The following is a 19,863-nucleotide window of genomic DNA, read 5'->3' on the forward strand; positions in this document are numbered from 1 at the left end:
AGGCCTCCTCTGTCTCTGAGCTCCCCTTTTGTATCTGCCTCCCTCCATTTTAAGCCAAGGAATTCTTGGAAGAGGCCAGGATAGGAATAGATTTATTCCCTGGGATCAGGCCTGGCACAGAGAATGACTCAGGAAATGTTTATTAAGTGGTTAAATTTTCTTATTCAGGCTGGGCGTGGTGGGATCACACCTGTAATCCCAGCACTTTGGGAGGCCGAGGAGGACGGATCACCTGAGGTCAGGAGTTCGAGGCCAGCCTGAGCAACATAGTGAAATCTTGTCTCTACTAAAAATACAAAATTAGTTGGGCGTGGTGGCACATGCCTGTAATCCCAGATACTTGTGAGGCTGAGGCAGGAGAATCACGAACCCAGAGGAGGAAGTTGCAGTGGGCCGAGAATGCGCCATTGCACTGTAGCCTGGGCAACAAGAGTGAAACTCCATCTCAGCAACCTTCTCTTATTCAAGGACTCAGCCAGTCTAACAGTCTAAGAGTCTTGGGTTCCAACATTCTTCAATACTGAGACTTCTACTCTGCCCCAGCCCTCATGCCCTGGCTCCCAGTAGCCACCAGGGGTCACCAGCTGCCTAGTCTACTGTGGCCTTTCCAATTTCCAGGGACACACAGCTGGGGAGACCGACACTCCCTACAGCCACCGTGACTGAGCCCTTAGGAGATGCCAGGCCCTGCCCTGCACCCTTTTTGCAGCGTTATTTGTTCCTCCCAACTGCACTGCCATGTAGATACCATGTTTCCCAGGTGAGAAAACTGAGCTCAGAGAGGCCCTGCAGCTGGACTGTGGCTGCATTACACACTTTTTAAAGCAAGGTGTTCAGATTCCCAATTAGGCAGGGCTGCAGGGCATGCCCCCTCCCCCAGGGTGTGCCCCCTGCCTGACACCACGGGGGTAGAGGTGTGATGCTAGCCTTGTGTCTAACCTGACTCCCTCCCTGCATCTTTGCCCTTTTCTATTCTGGGTCCTGAGCCTGGACAGTTAGTATCCCTTGAAGTGAGGGACATGCGGGGACACGAGAGTGAGGGAACTTGAATCCTGGGAGGCCAGCTGTGCCATTGTGTTTCTCCCCCATTTCACAGGGTTGCAGTGGAGACTGTGCTTAGAGAGCCCAGAGGAGGTGCTCAGGAAATGGTCTGACTGATCTCTGGGACGGTGATCCCTCGGCTCCACCAAAGCCTTCCCTTGTACCTTAGGGGCGTCAATCTTACCACACACGCAGCTGCTGTCGGGTGGAGTTGCCTCTCTCAAGGAGCACATGTTCACCTTAACTTGCTTGGAGGTCCCCCTCCCAGTAGGACGGGGTGATTCCTGGAGGAACAAGTCTGTAAGGCCAGAAACAGGCCAAGGAGTTCCCGGTAGGCAGGAGGAAGAGGAGCTCACAGACTGAGCAGAGAAGTTCAGAGGGGCATGTCAGCAGGAAGGCTGTTCCTCCCTCCAGTCTCTTCAGTCCGGTTCAGCAGAGGGGTGAAAATGGATGCTGACAGCTCCTCCAGGCTCTCAGCAGTCAGTGCTCAGGTTTTCAGGACTCTGGTGCTCAGGGGCTGCCTGCCTGAATTCGGGTGCCTAGGTCAAATCTGGAATGGCCCGCACTCATGGGTATAAAAACTGAGGCCCAGAGATGGGGCAGCTCCCTTGGCTCACACAGCAGAGCTGGGTAAGAACCCAGGCCTCTGATGCCCACTTTTCTAAAAACTGGATTCAGATTCTTCAAAGAGGCTGACCAGGGCTTCTGGAGGCCTAGTTCTGGGCTCTCCAGTTCTGTCTTCCTGGGAGATCTTGGGCAGGCTCTCATATTCCCCACCTGTGAAACTTCCTGCCCCAAGCCTCCCCAAAGGCGACACGGCTCTTCTGCAGAGCTGTTCTGTAGGCATGAGGACCATGGCCTCTGCCTGCCCTGCCCAATCTCAGGTCTTAGTGAGCCTGAGACCCCAGGGAGGGAGAAATGACAGATGCCCCTATCCTGTGCTCCTACTGCCCCTTGGTCATCTTTCAGTCTCTGGCTTCATTCTGCTGTTGCCCTGAATCTCTCCTGCCAGATGCAAGCCCCTCAGTGACAAGGCTCCAGAGACCTGAACATGACCTGCGGCAGCATGTTTGCTGAATTGAATAGAGGTGGTCTCTGGAGAGATCTGACACCATCAGATGTGGACCCATCTGTGAGATTCAGACATATCCATGCCTGCATATAGGCTTTTCCACTGGAGGCACATTCACTCATCACAAACATTTTCAGCTTATCTGTACATTACCCTATTTCATCCTCCTGGATCTTAGAAGTTTGTGCTATCTACTTGTTCCTACTTTACAGATGAGGAAAGCAGCGTCCAGAAGGTGAAGGGATGAGCCTGAAGTCACAGCTAATCTGAGGTGGGCTGGGGATTGGAATACATTTCCTTTGGCTGTGCTCTTTTCTGTTCCTCACAGGAGCAAGTGGTGAAGAGTGAGTTCTATGCGCAGTGTAGAAGGGCTGTAAGCCCTGTCCCTGGGTTCATTTCTGTTATGTTTCAGCATAAAACATTCCAGGAAAGGCCGGGAGCGGTGGCTCATGCCTGTAATTCCAGCACTTTGGGAGGGCGGGGCAGGTGGATCACCTGAGGTCAGGAGTTCGAGACCAGCCTGGCCAACACGGTGAAACCCCATCTCTACTAATAATACAAAAAAATTAGCCGGGTGTGGTGGCACATGCCTGTAATCCCAGCTACTTGAGAAGCTGAGGAAGGAGAATCGCTTGAACCCAGGAGAATCACTTGAACCCAGGAGGCAGAGGTTGCAGTGAGCCGAGATTGCGCCGTCGCACTCCAGTCTGGGTGACAAGCGAAACTCCGTCTCAAAAAAAAAAAAAAAAAGTTTTCCAGGAAAAGATTCCCAGACCAGAGCTCTCAGAAACAGACATGGCAAGAGTGTGTTTTTTGGCCTCTGGGACCGAGGGAAAACAGTCTAGGAACAAGATGCTCTTTGGCATTCATTTGGTTCTTGGCAGATCGAGCAGTAACAAGGCAAACACAGGAAGATTCTAGGAGGAAACTTAAAAGTTGCAGGATTTGGGGATAAATTACAATCCTCCCGCTTCTAACCCTAAATTTCTGTAATTTAGTTATATTTCTGTCATGGAAAACAACTTCACAATGAACAAAATAAATGCGAAGATTCAGAGCAGCTGGATTTCATCCTAAGGCCACTGGGAGAGGGCTGGGCAGTCATTGGCCACAAAACCAAAAGCTGCGGCTGGGTTCTTCAGGCAGTGAGTGGATACAGCAGCCTGGGATGCAGTTGCAACCTAGAGGATAGTGGTTTATTTTGTCTGAGTTCCCAGTGGGAGAGTCCAGTGGTTGTTTTCTTTTCAATTTCTTGCCATCCAAAGAAGTCTGTGTATTAGTAAGTCTGATTTCAAATATTGTGACCTTTTTTGTGTGATGTTCTCTGTATCTAGAAACTGAACTCATCCAGGGCATGCGAATTAGATAAGCCCTTGGAGATCACCTCATTTCATTCCTTTTTTTTTTTTTTTTTGAGACAGAGTCTTGCTCTGTCACCCAGTCTAGAGTGCAGTGGTATGCTCTTGGCTCACTACCTCTGCCTCCCTGGTTCCAGCAATTCTCCTGCCTCAAGCCTCCCTAGTAGCTGGGATTACAGGCACCTGCCACCACACCTGGCTAATTTTTGTATGTTCAGTATAGACGGGGTTTCACTACGTTGGTCAGGCTGGTCTCAAACTCCTGACCTCAGGTGATCCACCAGCCTTGGCCTTCCAAAGTGCTGGGATTACAGGTGTGAGCCACTGTGCCCAGCCATCATTCCATTCCTTTCAAAATTGAGGATGTGGTACCTTAGAGGGAAAGGTCTTCCATCAAGCAGTGGCAGGGCTAAGGCCAGATGATGCCCTCCCACTGGGTCTCTGGCTTGTGAATGTGGCTGGGGTGGTGGGTCAGAGAGGAAGGGGAACTAGTTGGTGTGCTGAGAACCTGTGGCCTGACTGCATCATGCATCAAGTCAGTTCCTGTCATGGAGACCAAAATTTAGCTATGACGCTGGGGTGAGGCAGTTAGCTAAGCTTTGCCCTTGGTCACAGATGGAGCTTCCAGTACTGAAAGCAGCTTTCACTGGCAGTGAAGTCAGAAGATGGAAATGACATTTTGAGTCCTGACAGCCCTTCTCAACATTTTTGGTAGAGCACTTCACATACATTCTTTCCCTTGGGCCTTATGACACCCTGTGTGTTACTGTGGGCCTGGAAGACTATCAAGAACCTTAGTTCTGAAGGGAAGGACACTGAGAAGAGGCAGGAGAGGTGGTAGTAAGAAGAGTTTGTGGTGACCAGCCTGTGCCACACACTTTATATGGCTTCCTGGAGCCACAGTCTTATTCTCAGGTTCCAGATGAGGACACAGGCTCAGTCCCCATGGCTGTCAAGTGGCAGGGCCAGGATTTAACCCAGACCTCCTGGCTCCCAAGTCCATATGCAGTTGGTGGGAGTATAAATGGATATAGTCCTTATAGGAGGCCAATTTGGGCAAAATCTAACACAATTAAATACATACCTTTTTGACTCTCAAAATCCACACTTAGGAATCTACCCAACATTTATACTGGACCACATTTTTTTTTTTTTGAGACAGAATTTCACTCTTGTTCCCCAGATTGGAGTGCAATGGTGCAATCTCAGCTCACCACAACCTCTGCCTCCCACGTTCAAGCGATTCTCCTGCCTCAGCCTCTCGAGTAGCTGGGATTACAGGCACGAGCCACCATGCCTGGCCAATTTTGTATTTTCGGTAGAGACGGGGTTTCTCCATGTTGGTCTGGCTGGTCTCAAACTTTTGACCTCAGGCGATCTGCCCACCTTGGCCTCTCAAAGTGCTGGGATTACAGGCATGACCCATTGTGCCTGGCTGAACACATTTTTATGTAAACAAGCAATGTGTACACTTAAGAGTCTTATGCACAGGAAAATGTCTGGAAAAATACTTACTGCACGTCCCCTGCTCCGAGAAAGAGGAGAGCTTGTGGAGCCCTTCCCCAAACAGGCTGTGTCCTGGTTCTCGGTGTGGCTGGCTGGAAGCCAGAGGGACTTAGCCTTTAACTAAGAATGCTCCATCCACCCATGAGACTGAGAAAATCTCCTTTCACACAATTCATTTCTCCTTAGGGTGGAGGTTTAGGAAAGGGGAGAGGCATTCAGAATGCCTGTTTCCTGGAAGCCAGCGGTCACATCCGGCAAGGGGACTTCAGTGACTTTCCTCTCACCGCTCCAGCAGCAGAATCAGAGCTCCCTCCTCAGCTGCCTCTATGCTGTCTGCCCCTCCCTTCTAGCACATGTCCCACAGTACTGTCCTCACATACTTCTTTTTTTTTCCCATGGGAAAAGCAAAGACCATAACCTATTTACTGCCATCTCTAGTACCCAGGATATTACACCTAGCACATGGGTGGCTTCAGGGACTGTATCATGGATGGATTAATTTACTTTCTCCTCTCTCTGTCTGTTAGCTGGTTTAAAGGAGGGCCCAGGAATGTCTTTTTAAGAAGCATGGGCTTTTTGGAAAGGTCTGTTTACCCAAGTCTTTCTATATTAAATCTTAGAAAACATAATTCCATTTTTTTTTAATTATTCAACATTTTATACATAATAAATACAAACTTTTTACAGCCACTGTAAAGAAAACACATCTGCACAGAGGCTCCCTCCGAGCCCTGACCTGTGCACTGTGGTGCTGGATTCCATGTCTGGGATGGAGGGGTTATTTTTTAAAAAGGAGACATATTTTCACAACTTTGTTTTTTAAAATAAAATTAGCAGCTCTTCCAAAAAATATTTTAAAATACAACAAAAGATTTCAAATAACCCTCTGAGGTTGTGGAAAACCCAAATTCAAGGACAATTTGGCTAGCTAAAGAGAGAATACAAGAAGACTGGGTGGCAAGAACTGCTCTATTTAATAAGCATTTGAAGATTTTTTAATATGTTAGCAAACTTTAAAATCTTAAAAAAACCACCCTTTTAATTTCTTTTTTAAACTTAAGAATAAGTTTGATAAACACAAAAGACCTCAAATAGATCAACAGGTTAAGAAGTGTAAAAAACAACAACAACAACAAAAAATCCCAAATCATGAAGAAGATTCATCAATGGGTATTGTCACTGAAGTGATCAAAGAACTAAAAATTTCTTCAGTTATGACCTTACTTTTGGTCAAAAATCCCATGGGGACATTTGGTGAGCATTTCAAGTTTTTTAAGATTCTTAGGAGGGATGGAGTTTTCAAAGCATAATGCAACTTTTAGATTAAATTCTGCAAATTTGATTTCTTAACCTAGAAAACAAAAAACAAAACCACAACCAGCAAACATCCCGTAGTCCCCAGGTATTGCGCTCCCTACCTTCTACAGCAGCGGACAGTGGAGAGTCAGTACCTGACTCGGGGGCACCTGCTGTTGTAGGCTTGCTGGCCTGCAAAGAAGGCCACTCCTGGTTTTCCCTGTGACACACAGAAGACACTTGTCTTTTCCTGGTCAATCTGTACTTGTGCAGGGTGTGTAATCCTTCAGTCCTTTCTCACAGGAAGCTGGTTTCCTCCACGGGCCCCCAGGTTCTTCCTTCCAAGGAAATGTCAGGGTAGTGGGACCTGGAAGCTCCATTTTCCACCGTAGCAGTTGGTCTGGGATAGCCACAGCCTGGCTGGCTGGGCCGGTCTGCTGGCTTGGGAATAAAATAATGCCAGGGGCCTCCCCAGTAGAGAAGCTCAACAATGCAGGTATGTGTCCTCAACTTATCTAGACATTCAGATTCTAAGGATACTGGTAAGAAGAGTATATGCTGTAAAAAATTAAGATGAAAAATACCCAAATACAAAATAACATTATATTGGCTAATTTCAGATCCGGAAGCTCCATTTCTGCTTTAGCCATAGCCTCCTTTCTATTAGTCTATGTGATGGACAAGATGTGGCTACTAGTTCAGCCCCTCCATATTAGCTCCGCTAATTCTAAATGAATGGCACAGATATTAATACGAAGGACACTGTTTTTAAGTCTGTTAGTTGTGGAAGAGATGTGCGTTAATGCAATTGGTGCTAAATTCAGGGCAGTCCAATTTTTCCCAATAAGGTTTCACTTTCTCAGTCTGGGGACTAACCTTGGGGAGGAGCCAGCCTCTCCTGAAATCCCTCCTTCTGTTTCCTTATGTAGCCAACATGATCTGATTAATTCTCAATCAGATGAGCAAAACCCACTTGAAGAAAGATGAGAATCTTTGCCACATCCTTGCGGTCACAGTAATATACTGTACGAGTGCACATGATCAGTAATTTAGGGACTGTGCCCTGGAATGAGGCCTGGTCTTGAGTCTCATATAAAAACAGACCACTGTTAGGCATGAGGGCTGCCCCCCTCTTTGCTCCTAGGGTCCACTAGGATTTGTGCTATGGTAGGAAAGATGACATAGAAAATGACAACAAAAAAAAGGCACGAAATATTCAAAACGTGGGAGGAGTCTACCAGGTCACCCAGTCACAAATAATCCTTGTTTTTGCTCTGTTCAAGAGTCATCATCATGCAAAGGTGCCTAAAAACAAGACTGGCCAAACTCCAAGCCTGGCCTTGATTGTAGCAGTAATGGATGGGCAAGCCCATCATCACACCAGTGTGATTTCCACATCTTCAATCTTCTCTGCTGGCCTTCGGTGATTCTGCATAGGTGGAGGGGGAGCTGCCCGGACCTGAGCAGGAAACAGTTAGGTAGATTGTCAGTCAGTTCCTGACTCAGTATCTGAAGCATCCCCAAAACTTAATCACTCATCTGTCCAAGGACGTGGGCACCCTAGGGGTCTCAGAAATGTTGTGAGCACATGCTTTCAACCTAGTCTTCACTATTTCCTACACTGAGAAGCAGCTGTTCTCAGTGAAATATCAAGCCCACAAATCAGCCTCTTGTCTAGGCTAAAAACCTCATGGGCGGCACAAGAGTCGCATGACTAAGATCGTAGCACATCCTCCAAAGCAAAGGTCTGGTTGGAAGCAAGGGAGAGCAATGCTTAGAGAAATGAAACATTTCAGCATATCTTGGGAAGAGAGTTACAAAAGGTAAGGCTAGAAAGGTAGGCTGGGGTTAAGTCGTGAAGGGCCTTGTTAAACCATGTTTAAACATCTGCTTTAAGAAGAAAAAAATCTGTGCTTTATTCTGTAGGCAAAAGAGGAGTTTTTGATGGATTTTAAGCAATAACAGATCTGTGAAAAGATGACTCAGGTAACAATTAGAGAAAAGATCAGAGGCAAGCAAGAGTCCAGGTAAGAAGGCAACTTAGGAGACTTTTGTAGTCCTCTGAATGAGAGTTGACAATAGCCCAAACAAGGCTACTGGCAGTAGGGGAAGTAGAGAAGTGTAAAGATTTGCGAGCTGTCTGCAAGGTATATCTGGCAGGACTTGGGAATGACTGTGGGAGGCAGGGGTGGGAGGTATTAAGAATGATGCCAGAACACCAGTAGGATGGGGGTTCCATTTACCAAGATAGGCAATATGGAAAAAGGAACATGTCTGGGAGGGAACACAACTCATTTTTGCTGAGTTTTGGGGATCTGGGACATATAAACAGAGACATCCACAAATCTGAAGCTCAGTGAAGGGATCGGATTGGCAGTTACAAATCTGAAACTTGCTGGTATATAAATGGTTATCATAGCTGTGGAAGTAGATGAGGTCATTTGGTAAGAGTGCTTTCAACAACTTCAAGAGAAGCAGCCCAGGGACAGAACAATGAGAAGTATCAGCAGAGGCAGGTAGAGGCAAGGCTGCAAAGGTCCACAGAAAGGTAGGACCAGAGAGGAAGAAAGCAAATGAGGCAAATGTGGTAGAGAAGCACATCAGTCCACTGCTCTGTTCCTACTCTTACCCACCAGTCCATGCTGCCACCACCTCTTTCTTTGATGCTGCCCCAGTCTCCTAATTGCTCTCTAGGTCCTTTCTGCCAGCCTCCATCCATCCTCCACTTAGCTGCCATAGCGATGCTATAAAAATGCACCAGCCACAACACTGTCCAGCTTACCACTTTACAATGGCTTCCTATCTCATTTGGGATAAAGACTCAAGTCCTTAAGAAGGCACTCAATACATATTTGCTGAATGAATGAAGCCAAAGGAAGCCAGTGGTAAAGGAATGGTATCAAAAGCTAATGGGGTCAAGGAAAATAAAATTGCAAAGTATCCAACTGGATTACCAATGTGCAAGTCATGATCTTGGAGTACAGTGGTGGGTGGAATGCAGATGGCAGTAGAGTGAAGGGTGAAGAGAGAGGTAACTTTGCTATAATATATTCACCCGGAGAATAAACGCTCTTTAAGGCCATGAAGTTAGCTTATTATTTCATCTCAGTATTCCTCAAAGAGGCAAATAGAGGCCTGGAAAATTAAATGTTTACTGAAAAAAGTGTTTCACAATTAGCCCACTTTAATGCTCATAAAGCTTGTTCTAATCTAAATACACTTTCATAGCCATCATCTTGCAATCTCACTGTGGCTCAGTGAAAAAAGTTCTAGTGTAGATTAAATGTTCCAAGATGAGTTGATTTCTATGGCCTTCCTTTTCAATAGCTCTTTTTACCTTCCCAAACCCAGTTCATCCTTGTTTGGCAGAGTCAGTGACAATATAGGGGCCACGGGGAAACATTAATTCCTTCCTTTCAATTTGGAAGAATTATGCATTCTATAATCCTGCAAGATAAGAGACTTACAGGTCGCAGTTTGCCATGTGAGGTCTCAGGCGTATGCCTTGATGCCTGAGAGAATCCTGGTGACTCAGCATGAAGGCTGTTTTCTATGGGAGAAAACCAAAGAAGCTCATTTTACTTGAGTTGTTGAATAAAAATGCTGATGCAAGGCTGGCATGGTGGCTCGAGCTTGTAATCCCAGCACTTTGGGATACTGAGGCAGGAGGATTACTTGAGGCCAGGAGTTCAAGGCTGCAGTGAGCTATGATCCCGCCACTGCACTCCAGGCTGGGTGACAGAATAATACCCTTTCTCCACAAAAAATACAAAAATTAGCTGTGTGTGGTAGTGCATGCCTATACTCCTAGCTACTAGGGAGGCTGAGGCAGAGGATCACTTGAGCCTAGGAGTTAGTTATCACTTGAGCCACTTGGTTAAGCTGTGAGCCTACTGAACTCCAGCCTGGGTGTCCAGCCTGAACTCATGCCACTGAACTCCAGCCTGGGTGTCCAGCCTGGGTGACAGAGTGAGACTCTGTCTCCAAAAAAAGAAAAAAAAGCAAATGCAGTTTTGTTTGCCCTTCAGGCGAATATGCAGATTTCTGAAGTGAAAATGCATTTAGATCCATGCCCAGGAGAACCCTTACCGTTTGCTGAAGGAGACCGGGGAAAGTACAGGGAGCTCCTCTTATCTGGGCTGGGGTAGGGGCTGCTGGGAGGCTGGTCATACAACGGCAGTGGAGGCAGGGAGGCGTGTGGCTTGGGGGAAGGAGAGATCTGCAGCAAAGGGAAGTGAGGTTACCTGGTGCTTCTGCCCAGGAAGGACAGCCTGGCTGCTTCTTTGACTGCTCTGTACACATCCCTTTTCTCTGAAGCTAAGCTGACTACTGAAACTTGTCAACCTCATTAGAAGCAACTGAGCATTAAATAACCACCTCAAGCCCCAATTTTGCATTGCACTTCACTTTTTCCTCTTACAGATCTCATCACATTACTGATTTTAGTTTGTCTTAAACAGTTACCAAGTGAAGCCACTCTCTAGGGTTCTATTGAAAATGTACCAAATTAGTCAATTCAGTAAACTTAGCAAAGAACACCAACAACAAAAGGAACAAATTGGATTTTTTGGGGTGAAGATAAAATACCTTGATGAATTTCTGACTTCCCCAGGTTTTGTGCATGTTAGGCTAAGGGTCACAATCACCATGCAAACAAAATTGGCAAACATGTTCCTTCTTCCTCTACCTGTCTGGCCCGCAATGATAGATCCCTGAGGGGACAAACTGAACTCTGACTGAATTAGAGGTTCCTTTAAAGGCTGTTTCCCTGTGATAAACTAAGTCTAGGATCACTTGAGTGGGGATTGGGGGCTCTGGCAGGCTCATTAGTTCTCTGAAATAGACTGGCAGGACCTGGACTAGGCAAGGAGGCTCTGACAGTGAGGGAGAGAGCGAGCCAGCTAAGAGTTTTACTACGTAAATTAACCACAGAGCAATGCCTTCCCTCTTCGGTTTGTTTTTCTCCACCTAAATGATCTTTGATATGTCACATATAATTTGGCATTTTGGTTAACCGATTCAGGGAAGAGAATGTGGGAAGATGGAGGTGTGGGAGGATGGCCATATTCCAGAAGGGACTGACTGAGAAGTCTCTGGTTTCCCAAATTCAGTTGTGCAGACACTGGCAACCAAGGACCGGTGAGGGTAAGGCAGAGACTGCAGCCCACTTTTGTGTGAATTCACAGACCCCTTGGGAGCAATTTTCTTTAAACATCTTTTAATTCAACCAGCTCCCCTCTTAGGTACCTGAATCTCTCTCATCCATGGAGTGTCACCATTTTCTGAGGCTGAAAGTTCTTCCACTAGCACGGATGGGAAAACTCCAATACGCCCATTGAATTCCCCTTCCCAGAAGCCATCGTCGTCTTGGTTTTCTTTGTTCAAGATACGGATTATTGCTCCCTCAGGAAAAGATAACTCATCATCTGTCTGGCCCTCATAATCATAAAGTGCTTTCACAAAACAGACTAGGGAGCAAGAGAAAAACAAATCTGGTAAGATAATTAACAGCCGGTTGCTTCTGCAACCACCCCTATGCTCACATGACAACTAAAACAGCATCATACAGAATAGGATTAAAGTTGTAATTTTTTTACTCACTGATGATTAATTTTAGGGTTCTACTGTGCAGGACAAATGTGACCATATAAAGAAGAGCATATTATAGGACGGGGGAAAGTTGTGCTTTTTATCCTAGTGAAGGCTTACTCCAGGGCAATACAGTTTAGGTCAAATGTGACCAAATAAAGAGTGCCTTGTTTCAGTCTTTACCACTGGCATCTCCGTTGAGGCTGCCTGAAACGAGTTCTGCTTCTGTGGAATTGCTGGACGTGTGTGACCGACTGTCCAAAGTGGCCAGGGACTGCAGCATGCTCAGGAGGCTGTTTGAGGTGGGAAACTGTAGGTACTTTTCTGGCACATAACCCACTTGGCCAACTTTATTTCGAGCCTGGGTAAAAGACATGTGACAAAACAAGTTTACACACACACAATTTAGACAGGGTACAACAAAGACCAAAACGAACTCCTAAAAATGTCACAAGAAGGGGCGATATGAGCAAAGGAATATACCTTTACCCAGTCTTCCATATCTCCATCTTCAATCACTTCTAACACCTCATGTTCCTCAATGGTCAACTCATCTGGTTGAGAAGCCTGCAATGTAGGATGGTCATGGACAAAATTAAAAAGGTTAGATAAGGAGCAGATGTGGGCTGATCATGACAAAAACTGGGGATCAAAATATTGAAATGATATTGAGAAACATGTTGAACATAAAAATTTAAATGCTGTAAAACTTTCATAATGAGGTGAAGTTTTACTTTAAAAAACTAAACAGAATAAAACCGTAACAAAAACCGAAGAAACTGAATCCTCAAGAGGCAATGAGGTTCAATGAACAGAACATGTGAGCCTGGGCAACACAGCAAGATCCCCATCTCTACCAATAAATAAATAAATAAATAAATAAAATTAGTCAGACATGGTGGAATGTGCCTGTAGTCACAGCTACTCGGGAGGCTGAGGTGGGAGGATCGCTTGAGCCTGGGAGGTTGAGGCTGCAGTGAGCCATGAGCATGCCACCGCACTCCAGCCTGGGCAACAGAGCGAGACCCTGTCTCTAAAAAAACAAACAAACAAAAAAAGAGAGTACTTCCTGGAAGTAGAGGACCTGGGTTCCAACTCCAGCTTCTGTATCAAGTTATTCAACTTGATGCCTCCATTTCTTTGAAATGACAATCCTGCCATTTTCTGGAGGATGTGAGTCAATGTGGGATGAATAAGCACAGAAGTGTGATGATTTGGGAAGCAAAAGCAAAGGAGAAGGCACTGAGTTGGAACTGCTACCAGAGGGCTCCCATGGACAAGCATGCAGTGAAAATGCAAAGAACTATGTACATGAATTTGATGACAGTGGGTGCAGTGCCTAGGATTGATCTGGAAACACTGTAAAGCAGTGGCTAAAAGAAGAAAATTGTAGGAAAGGAAATGATTGAGATCAGTCATGGTTTGGATTTCTTATGCTCCAACTTAACTGTGTGGAGACTGAGCGGATCCACTTGCGTGCTACTGCACAAGCTGCTAACCGTAATGGTTTTCTTTTTTATCCCTGACAATAGCAGTCCACCAGCATCAGCCACCCACATGTTGCCCTTGAGACTGCCAAATCTGTAAATGCTCTGAGGCTCCACAGAGGGGCTGGAAAGTCCATGTGGCTTTGCTTCCTAACAGCCTTGCCTGTCACGTGTAATAGGCAGGGGCCTGCTGTCTTCTGGCTCTCTAGAAAATAGTCTTAAAACCTTTTCTCAAGTCCCAAGATGGGTTAGAACCATCACTTAAAACCATAAAGTTTTTAAAATCTCACAATTTCAAAGTGTAAAATTAACTCCAAGTTACACAAAAATAAGGCAAAAAAAGGGGGTCATTTTCAAGATCAATTTCCCATTTTATGAACATTAAAACATTTCATCAAAATCCAGATTCTGGATGTTGCCATAGCTCCCTGAGACAGAAAAATTATATTGAGGATGGCTGACCAGTCACAGAATACTCGAAGGCCAGAATTTAAATTAACTCTTATCTCAAAACATAAGGAAAAAACCCCACTCATTTACCCTTGATAGCTTTTCCAATGGAATTCCTTCACTACTCTGAAACTACACTATGCCTTGGATATGCCAGCAAAAGGCACTTTTGTAATAAAAATGTTTTCCATGGCAAGACCTAAAAAGTATCAACACAACCAGACGTTAATGTATGTGATAGCAAACCAGGGAGGTAGTACACTTTCAAATAAACTGCTGCCCTTATAAAAACCTATGGAAAGGCTGAGTGAGGTGGCTCACGCCTGTAATCCCAGCACTTTGGGAGGCCAAGGTGGGTGGATCACTTGAGGCCAGGAGTTTGAGACCGGCCTGGGCAACATGGAAAAACACTGTCTCTATGAAAAATACAAAAAATTAGGTGAGTGTTGTGGCACGCACGCACCTGTAATCCCAGCTATTTGGGAGGCTGAGGTGGGAGGATCACTTGAATCAGGGAGGCAGAGGTTGCAGTGAGCCAAGATCACACCACTGCACTCTAGCCTGGGCAACAGAGCAAGACCCTGTCTCAAAAAAAAAAAAAAAAAAAAAAAAGCCATGGAGGTCCGTGCAAGTTTTTCAACACTGCAGCACTAGTTGTCCAATGTAAGCAGACACTAGCTTGATCATCCCATCCTAAAGCAGTGATGACCAATTCTTCCACCTAACAAGGTGGAAGTTCTTTGTGTGGCAATCACGACCCTGCAGTTTGGTCCCTGTGGGCCAAAGTGGGCCTCTAGACACTTTGGCCCCTGCACACTATTCATATTCTCTGAGCATACTATGTTCTTCCTTGCCTCTGTGCTTTTATCAAGTGTTCTTCCATCCAGCAGGCTCTGTTCCCTCTTTCCTATCTGATGAGCAGACTCAGATTACTGTGGGTTTAAGTCCGGCTTCAGTATGTTTTTATGGGCAAGTGACTGTAAGATACCTTTGAACTTCAGTTTTCTTTTTTCCTATTAGAATATAAGCTCCATGAGGGCAGAGATTTTTGTCTATTTTGATCAATGCTATATCCCAGAGCCTAGAAAAGCCCACAGCACTGATACACGGAAAGTGCTCAAGCACTGTTTGTTGAATGAATGGGGTGCTTGATAATATCTTCCTCATAGGGTTACTGAAGGGATTACAAATAAATAAATAGATAGATAGATAGTAGTTATGATTACTTTTGATTTGAGACTGAGCGCATATGTTTTCCCAGACTACTCATGATGAGTAAGCTGCTCCTCCTTTTGTTCTTTTTTTTTTTTTTTTTTGAGACAGAGTCTCACAGTGTTGCCCAGGCTGGAGTGCAGTGGTGCCATCTCGGCTCACTGCAACCTCCTCCTGGGTTCAAGCAATTCTCCTGCCTCAGCCTCCCAAGTAGCTGAGAATACAGGTGAATGCTACCATGCCTGGCTAATTTTTTGTATTTTTAGTAGAGATGGGGTTTCACCGTGTTGGTCAGGCTGGTCTCGAACTCCTGACCTTGCGATCCGCCCACCCTGGCCTCCCAAAGTGCTGGGATTACAGGCATGAGCCACTGCGCCCGGCCCTCCTTTTGTTCTTAAAAGGCTCTGAGCGTCCCCATAACACTGACTACCATGATGCTCTAATGAATTTGTCTTTGTGAGCATCCTACTAGAAACAATTAGACAGGGACTATATTTCTTCTCACTTACCCCAACTAAAGACAGTGAGCAGTAAATAGTTATTAAATACACACATACTCTCATACTGTCTCCTTAAGTCCTAGTATCCGGTGACAACCAGAGCTCTGTTTCTACCAGTATCTCTCCAAATTTCCTGTATTTCTTTTAAAACAATGTTTTTCCTGATCATATCATACATGTTCATTGTAGAAAAGCTGGAAAATATGTATAATTGAGATCTTACAGTACATACAATTTGGTATCCTACCTTTTAATTTATTATTAGGACATAAGGGTATGGGCAGCAAGCCACCCAGGTGCCGAGGCAAGAGATCGAGGGCACGAGCTGTTCCAGTATGATAAAATATATAAAATAAGAATAGTTATACTAGATATAGATAATAGATATGATTATATATGAATATCATTAATCATTAGTTTGTAGCAATTACTCTTTACTCCAATATTATAATAATCCTTGCTCTACAATTATAACCTAGGAAAAAGCAGGCCTACAGAGATAGGAGCTGAGGGGACATAGTGAGAAGTGACCAGAAGACAAGAGTGCGAACCTTCTGTCAAGCCCGGACAGGGCCACCAGAGGGCTCCTTGGTCTAGCGGTAATGCCGGCGTCTGGGAAGATGCCCGTTGCCAAGTGGACCGTGGTCTAGCGGTAGCGTCAGTGTCAAGGAAAAACACCCGCTACTTAGCAGACCAGGAAAGGGAGTCTCCCTTTGCCCAGAGGAGTTCAGAGAAGACTTTACTCCTCCACCTCTTGTGGCGGGCCTGACTGATGTCAGGCCCGTCCGCAGTTATCCGGAGGCCTACCCGTCTCCCTGTGATGCTGTGCTTCAGTTGTCATGCTCCTAGTCTGCCTTCATGTTCCATCCTGTACACCTGGCTCTGCCTTTTAGATAACAGTAGCAAATTAGTGAAAGTACTGAAAGTCTCTGATATGCAGAAATAATGGCTTAAGCTGTCTCTCTCTCTCTCCTCTCTTTCTCTCTGCCTCAGCTGCCAGGCAGGGAAGGGCCCCCTGTCCAGTGGACATGTGACCTACGTGACCTATCATTGGAGGTGGCTCACACTCCTTACCCTGCCCCTTTGTCTTGTATCCAATAAATATCAGCACAGTCTGGCATTCGGGGCCACTACCAGTCTCCGCGTCTTGGTGGTAGTGGTCCCCCAGGCCCAGCTGTTTTTTCTTTTATCTCTTTGTCTTGTGTCTTTATTCCTACAGTCTCTCGTCTCCACACATGGGGAGAAAAACCCACCGACCCTGTGGGGCTGGACCCTACAAAGGGTTTCTTCTTATATAGAAAAACTCTAATGTAAATTTCAATAATCTTTATAATATGATACGTTATGGCTGTAGTATATGAATGTCTAGTTTATTCTCATTGAACTGCCAATTTTAATTTTTTTTTTAATTTATTTTTTAGAGGCAGGGTTTCACTCTGTCACCCAGGCTGGAGTGCAGTGGTATAATCATGGCTTACTGCAGCCTCGATCTCCTGGGCTCCAGTGATCCTCCTGCCTCAGCCTCCCAAATAGCTAGGACTATAGGCATGTGCCACCATGCCTAGCTAATTTTAAATTCTTTTTGTAGAGGCCAGGTTTTGCTTTGTTGCCCAGGCTGGTCTCGAACTCCTGGCTTCAAGTGATCTTCCCACTTTTGTCCCACAAAGTGTTGGGATTACAGGCATGAGCCATTGCGTCTAGTCATGAGCTCCATTATCCTCACTGATGTCTCTAACAGAATGAGGGCAAGAGAAGGATTCATTTGTTCATGCCTTCCTTCTATCATTCAAGTATTCATTCCACAAATATTTACTAATGACCTACTACATGCTGGGCATTGTCCTAGGGGCTGAAGACACACAGACAAGGTAAACATACAGAGACAAAACTTCTCCCTTCATGGGCCTTTAGTGGGGAGTCAGACTAAGAAACACGAAAACTAAGATTAAGTTTGGCTGGACAGAAGTGCCATATGTTACAAAGCAGTACTATATGAAAGGACATTTTTGTGTCCAAAATGTTTCTATATTATGATTTATTTCTTTAGGATGGATGCTAATAGGGTCAAAAGTTGTGAACATTCTTAAGGCTTTGACTCTAATGTTTATTATTATTTTTTTTTCTGTCACCCAAGCTGGAGTGCAATGGTGCCATCTCGGCTCACTGCAACCTCCTCCTCCTGGGTTCAAGTGATTCTCCTGCCTCAGCCTCCCTAGTAGCTGAATTACAGGCGCCCGTCACCACGGCCAGCTAAGTTTTGTATTTTTAGTAGAGACGGGGTTTCACCATGTTGGTCAGGCCAGTCTCGAACTCCTAACCTCAGTGATCCACCTGCCTCATTTTCCCAAAGTGTTGGGATTACAGGCGTGAGCCACCGTGCCTGGCCAACTCTAACCAACTCTAAGCTATATAACCATTAACTATAGCTTTCTTTGTTCTCACCAGATTATTCGAGGCCTCCTTTTTGGTCTGGACTACAATAATTATGATTAGGCTTAAAGTCAGTCCTTCTGTATCCTAATCTGTCCCCTAGAATATCTATACCATGACCAGGTTACCTTCTTAAAAATCCAATCGGATTTCAGGCCATCTAAGGATTTTCCTAGCCAAGATAAAAAACCAAACCTCTAAGTCTGTTATACATGGTCCTTTACTATCTGACAATAAACACCTTTATGCACAGCCCTTCTGTTCTCCTGCAGATGCTTCTACACCATTGAATTTAACATTTCCTGAACACCCCACACTCTCATCACACTCTACCTCTATACCTGCTGTTCTCTTTGCTTAGAAGGCCCTTTCTTCTCCCCACCTTCTCACTGCATCTAGAAAGGTTTTAAATCATGACCTAATTTAAATGCCACCTCATCTGTAAAATTTACCCCAACGATCACAGTAGAATTAGTGGCTCTACCTTTACTATAAATCTTTTCACACTTGTTCTATTTTCCATTTTAATATTTATCCCTTCGTAGATTGTCCATTCCTAGAGGGGAGAGATAATGTCATATTCATTCTGGCATCCCCCCAGTATATCACACATTGGGTACTCTATATGTTTATTCAATGATTAACTGACTAAATAGATGTTCATAGTCTATTTAACCCAGGGATGTGCCTGGGATATGCCAACAGTGGGAATGTTGAATGAATGTGAACTGTTTAAAATCACTCGGACACTTAGGAATCTCTCTATTTAATAAAGGACCTTAAATTTTAGTTCTGGGACGTTCAGGTAAACATAATGGAGGTGGTATCAGGAAACAATTCCAACGCTAGTTTTATAATACCCTGTAATACCTTTCCAAGTATCTGAGAAGATGATTTTAAATTTTCAAAAGATTATCAAAACGATTTACATTGGAAAAAAAATGCTAACACTTTCAATGAACAGGAAGTATTATGAATTTAAATATAAAATGAAAGGATGTTAAACTCAAAACAAGTCTGGGAATCACTGATATTGAGGAGTAAACACTGCCACCTTTTGGCTACACGGGGATGTGGCGGTGGGAGTGCATCTGGTGCATGACAGGTGGATTCTCTCTCCAGGACCTTCCCTTCTGATAGCCTTCTGCATTGCCCCTTCTCACACATGCCTCCGCCAGAACAGGGGCAAGAGAAGATTCATGTATTCACGCCTCCCTTCCAACATTCATGTATTCATCCTACAATTATTTACTGATGACCCACTACGGCTGGCCATCGTCCTTGGGGCTGAAGACACAGACAAGGTACACATACACAGACAAAATTTCTGCCTTCATGGACCTTTAGTGGAGAGTCAAAGAAATATGAAAATAAATAAGGGCCGGGCTGGCCATCGTCCTTGGGGCTGAAGACACAGACAAGGTACACATACACAGACAAAATTTCTGCCTTCATGGACCTTTAGTGGAGAGTCAAAGAAATATGAAAATAAATAAGGGCCGGGCGCGGTGGCTCAAGCCTGTAATCCCAGCACTTTGGGAGGCCGAGGCGGGTGGATCACGAGGTCAGGAGATCGAGACTATCCTGGCTAACATGGTGAAACCCCGTCTCTACTAAAAATACAAAAAATTAGCCGGGCACGGTGGCGGGCGCCTGTAGTCCCAGCTACTTGGGAGGCTGAGGCGGGAGAATGGCGTGAACCCGGGAGGCGGAGCTTGCAGTGAGCCGAGATCACGCCACTGCACTCCAGCCTGGGAGACACAGTGAGACTCCGTCTCAAAAAAAAAAAAAAAAAAGAAAATAAATAAGATTAAGTTTTGCTTGGCAGAAATGCTATGTAATAAATAAAAGAGGCAATGGGATAACAAGTAGTGACTGAGGAGTTGGTTATTTATTTAGGTGGTTATGGGTGACCTTAAGGA

The 19,863-nt window shown here is 45.1% G+C and overlaps 1 protein-coding gene across 4 annotated transcripts in view; it reads right to left on the reverse strand.

The window, feature by feature from the left end:
* Nucleotides 1-5,601: 5,601 nt before the first annotated feature.
* The window catches only part of FCHSD2 (FCH and double SH3 domains 2), a 318,379-nt gene continuing 304,117 nt past the window's right edge, over nt 5,602-19,863 (reverse strand). For all 4 annotated transcript variants that reach the window (XM_025355582.1, XM_025355581.1, XM_025355580.1 and 1 more), the window contains 6 exons: nt 12,346-12,429; nt 12,046-12,223; nt 11,521-11,741; nt 10,363-10,492; nt 9,741-9,823; nt 5,602-7,732 (listed from right to left, as the gene is read on the reverse strand). In XM_025355582.1, coding sequence (XP_025211367.1) covers nt 7,649-7,732; nt 9,741-9,823; nt 10,363-10,492; nt 11,521-11,741; nt 12,046-12,223; nt 12,346-12,429 — 780 coding nt within the window. In that variant the 3' untranslated portion in view covers nt 5,602-7,648. The remainder of the gene's footprint in view (nt 7,733-9,740; nt 9,824-10,362; nt 10,493-11,520; nt 11,742-12,045; nt 12,224-12,345; nt 12,430-19,863) is intronic.

The sequence above is a fragment of the Theropithecus gelada genome, chromosome 14 (genome assembly GCF_003255815.1).
Source record: "Theropithecus gelada isolate Dixy chromosome 14, Tgel_1.0, whole genome shotgun sequence".
NCBI classification, from domain to species: Eukaryota; Metazoa; Chordata; class Mammalia; order Primates; family Cercopithecidae; genus Theropithecus; species Theropithecus gelada.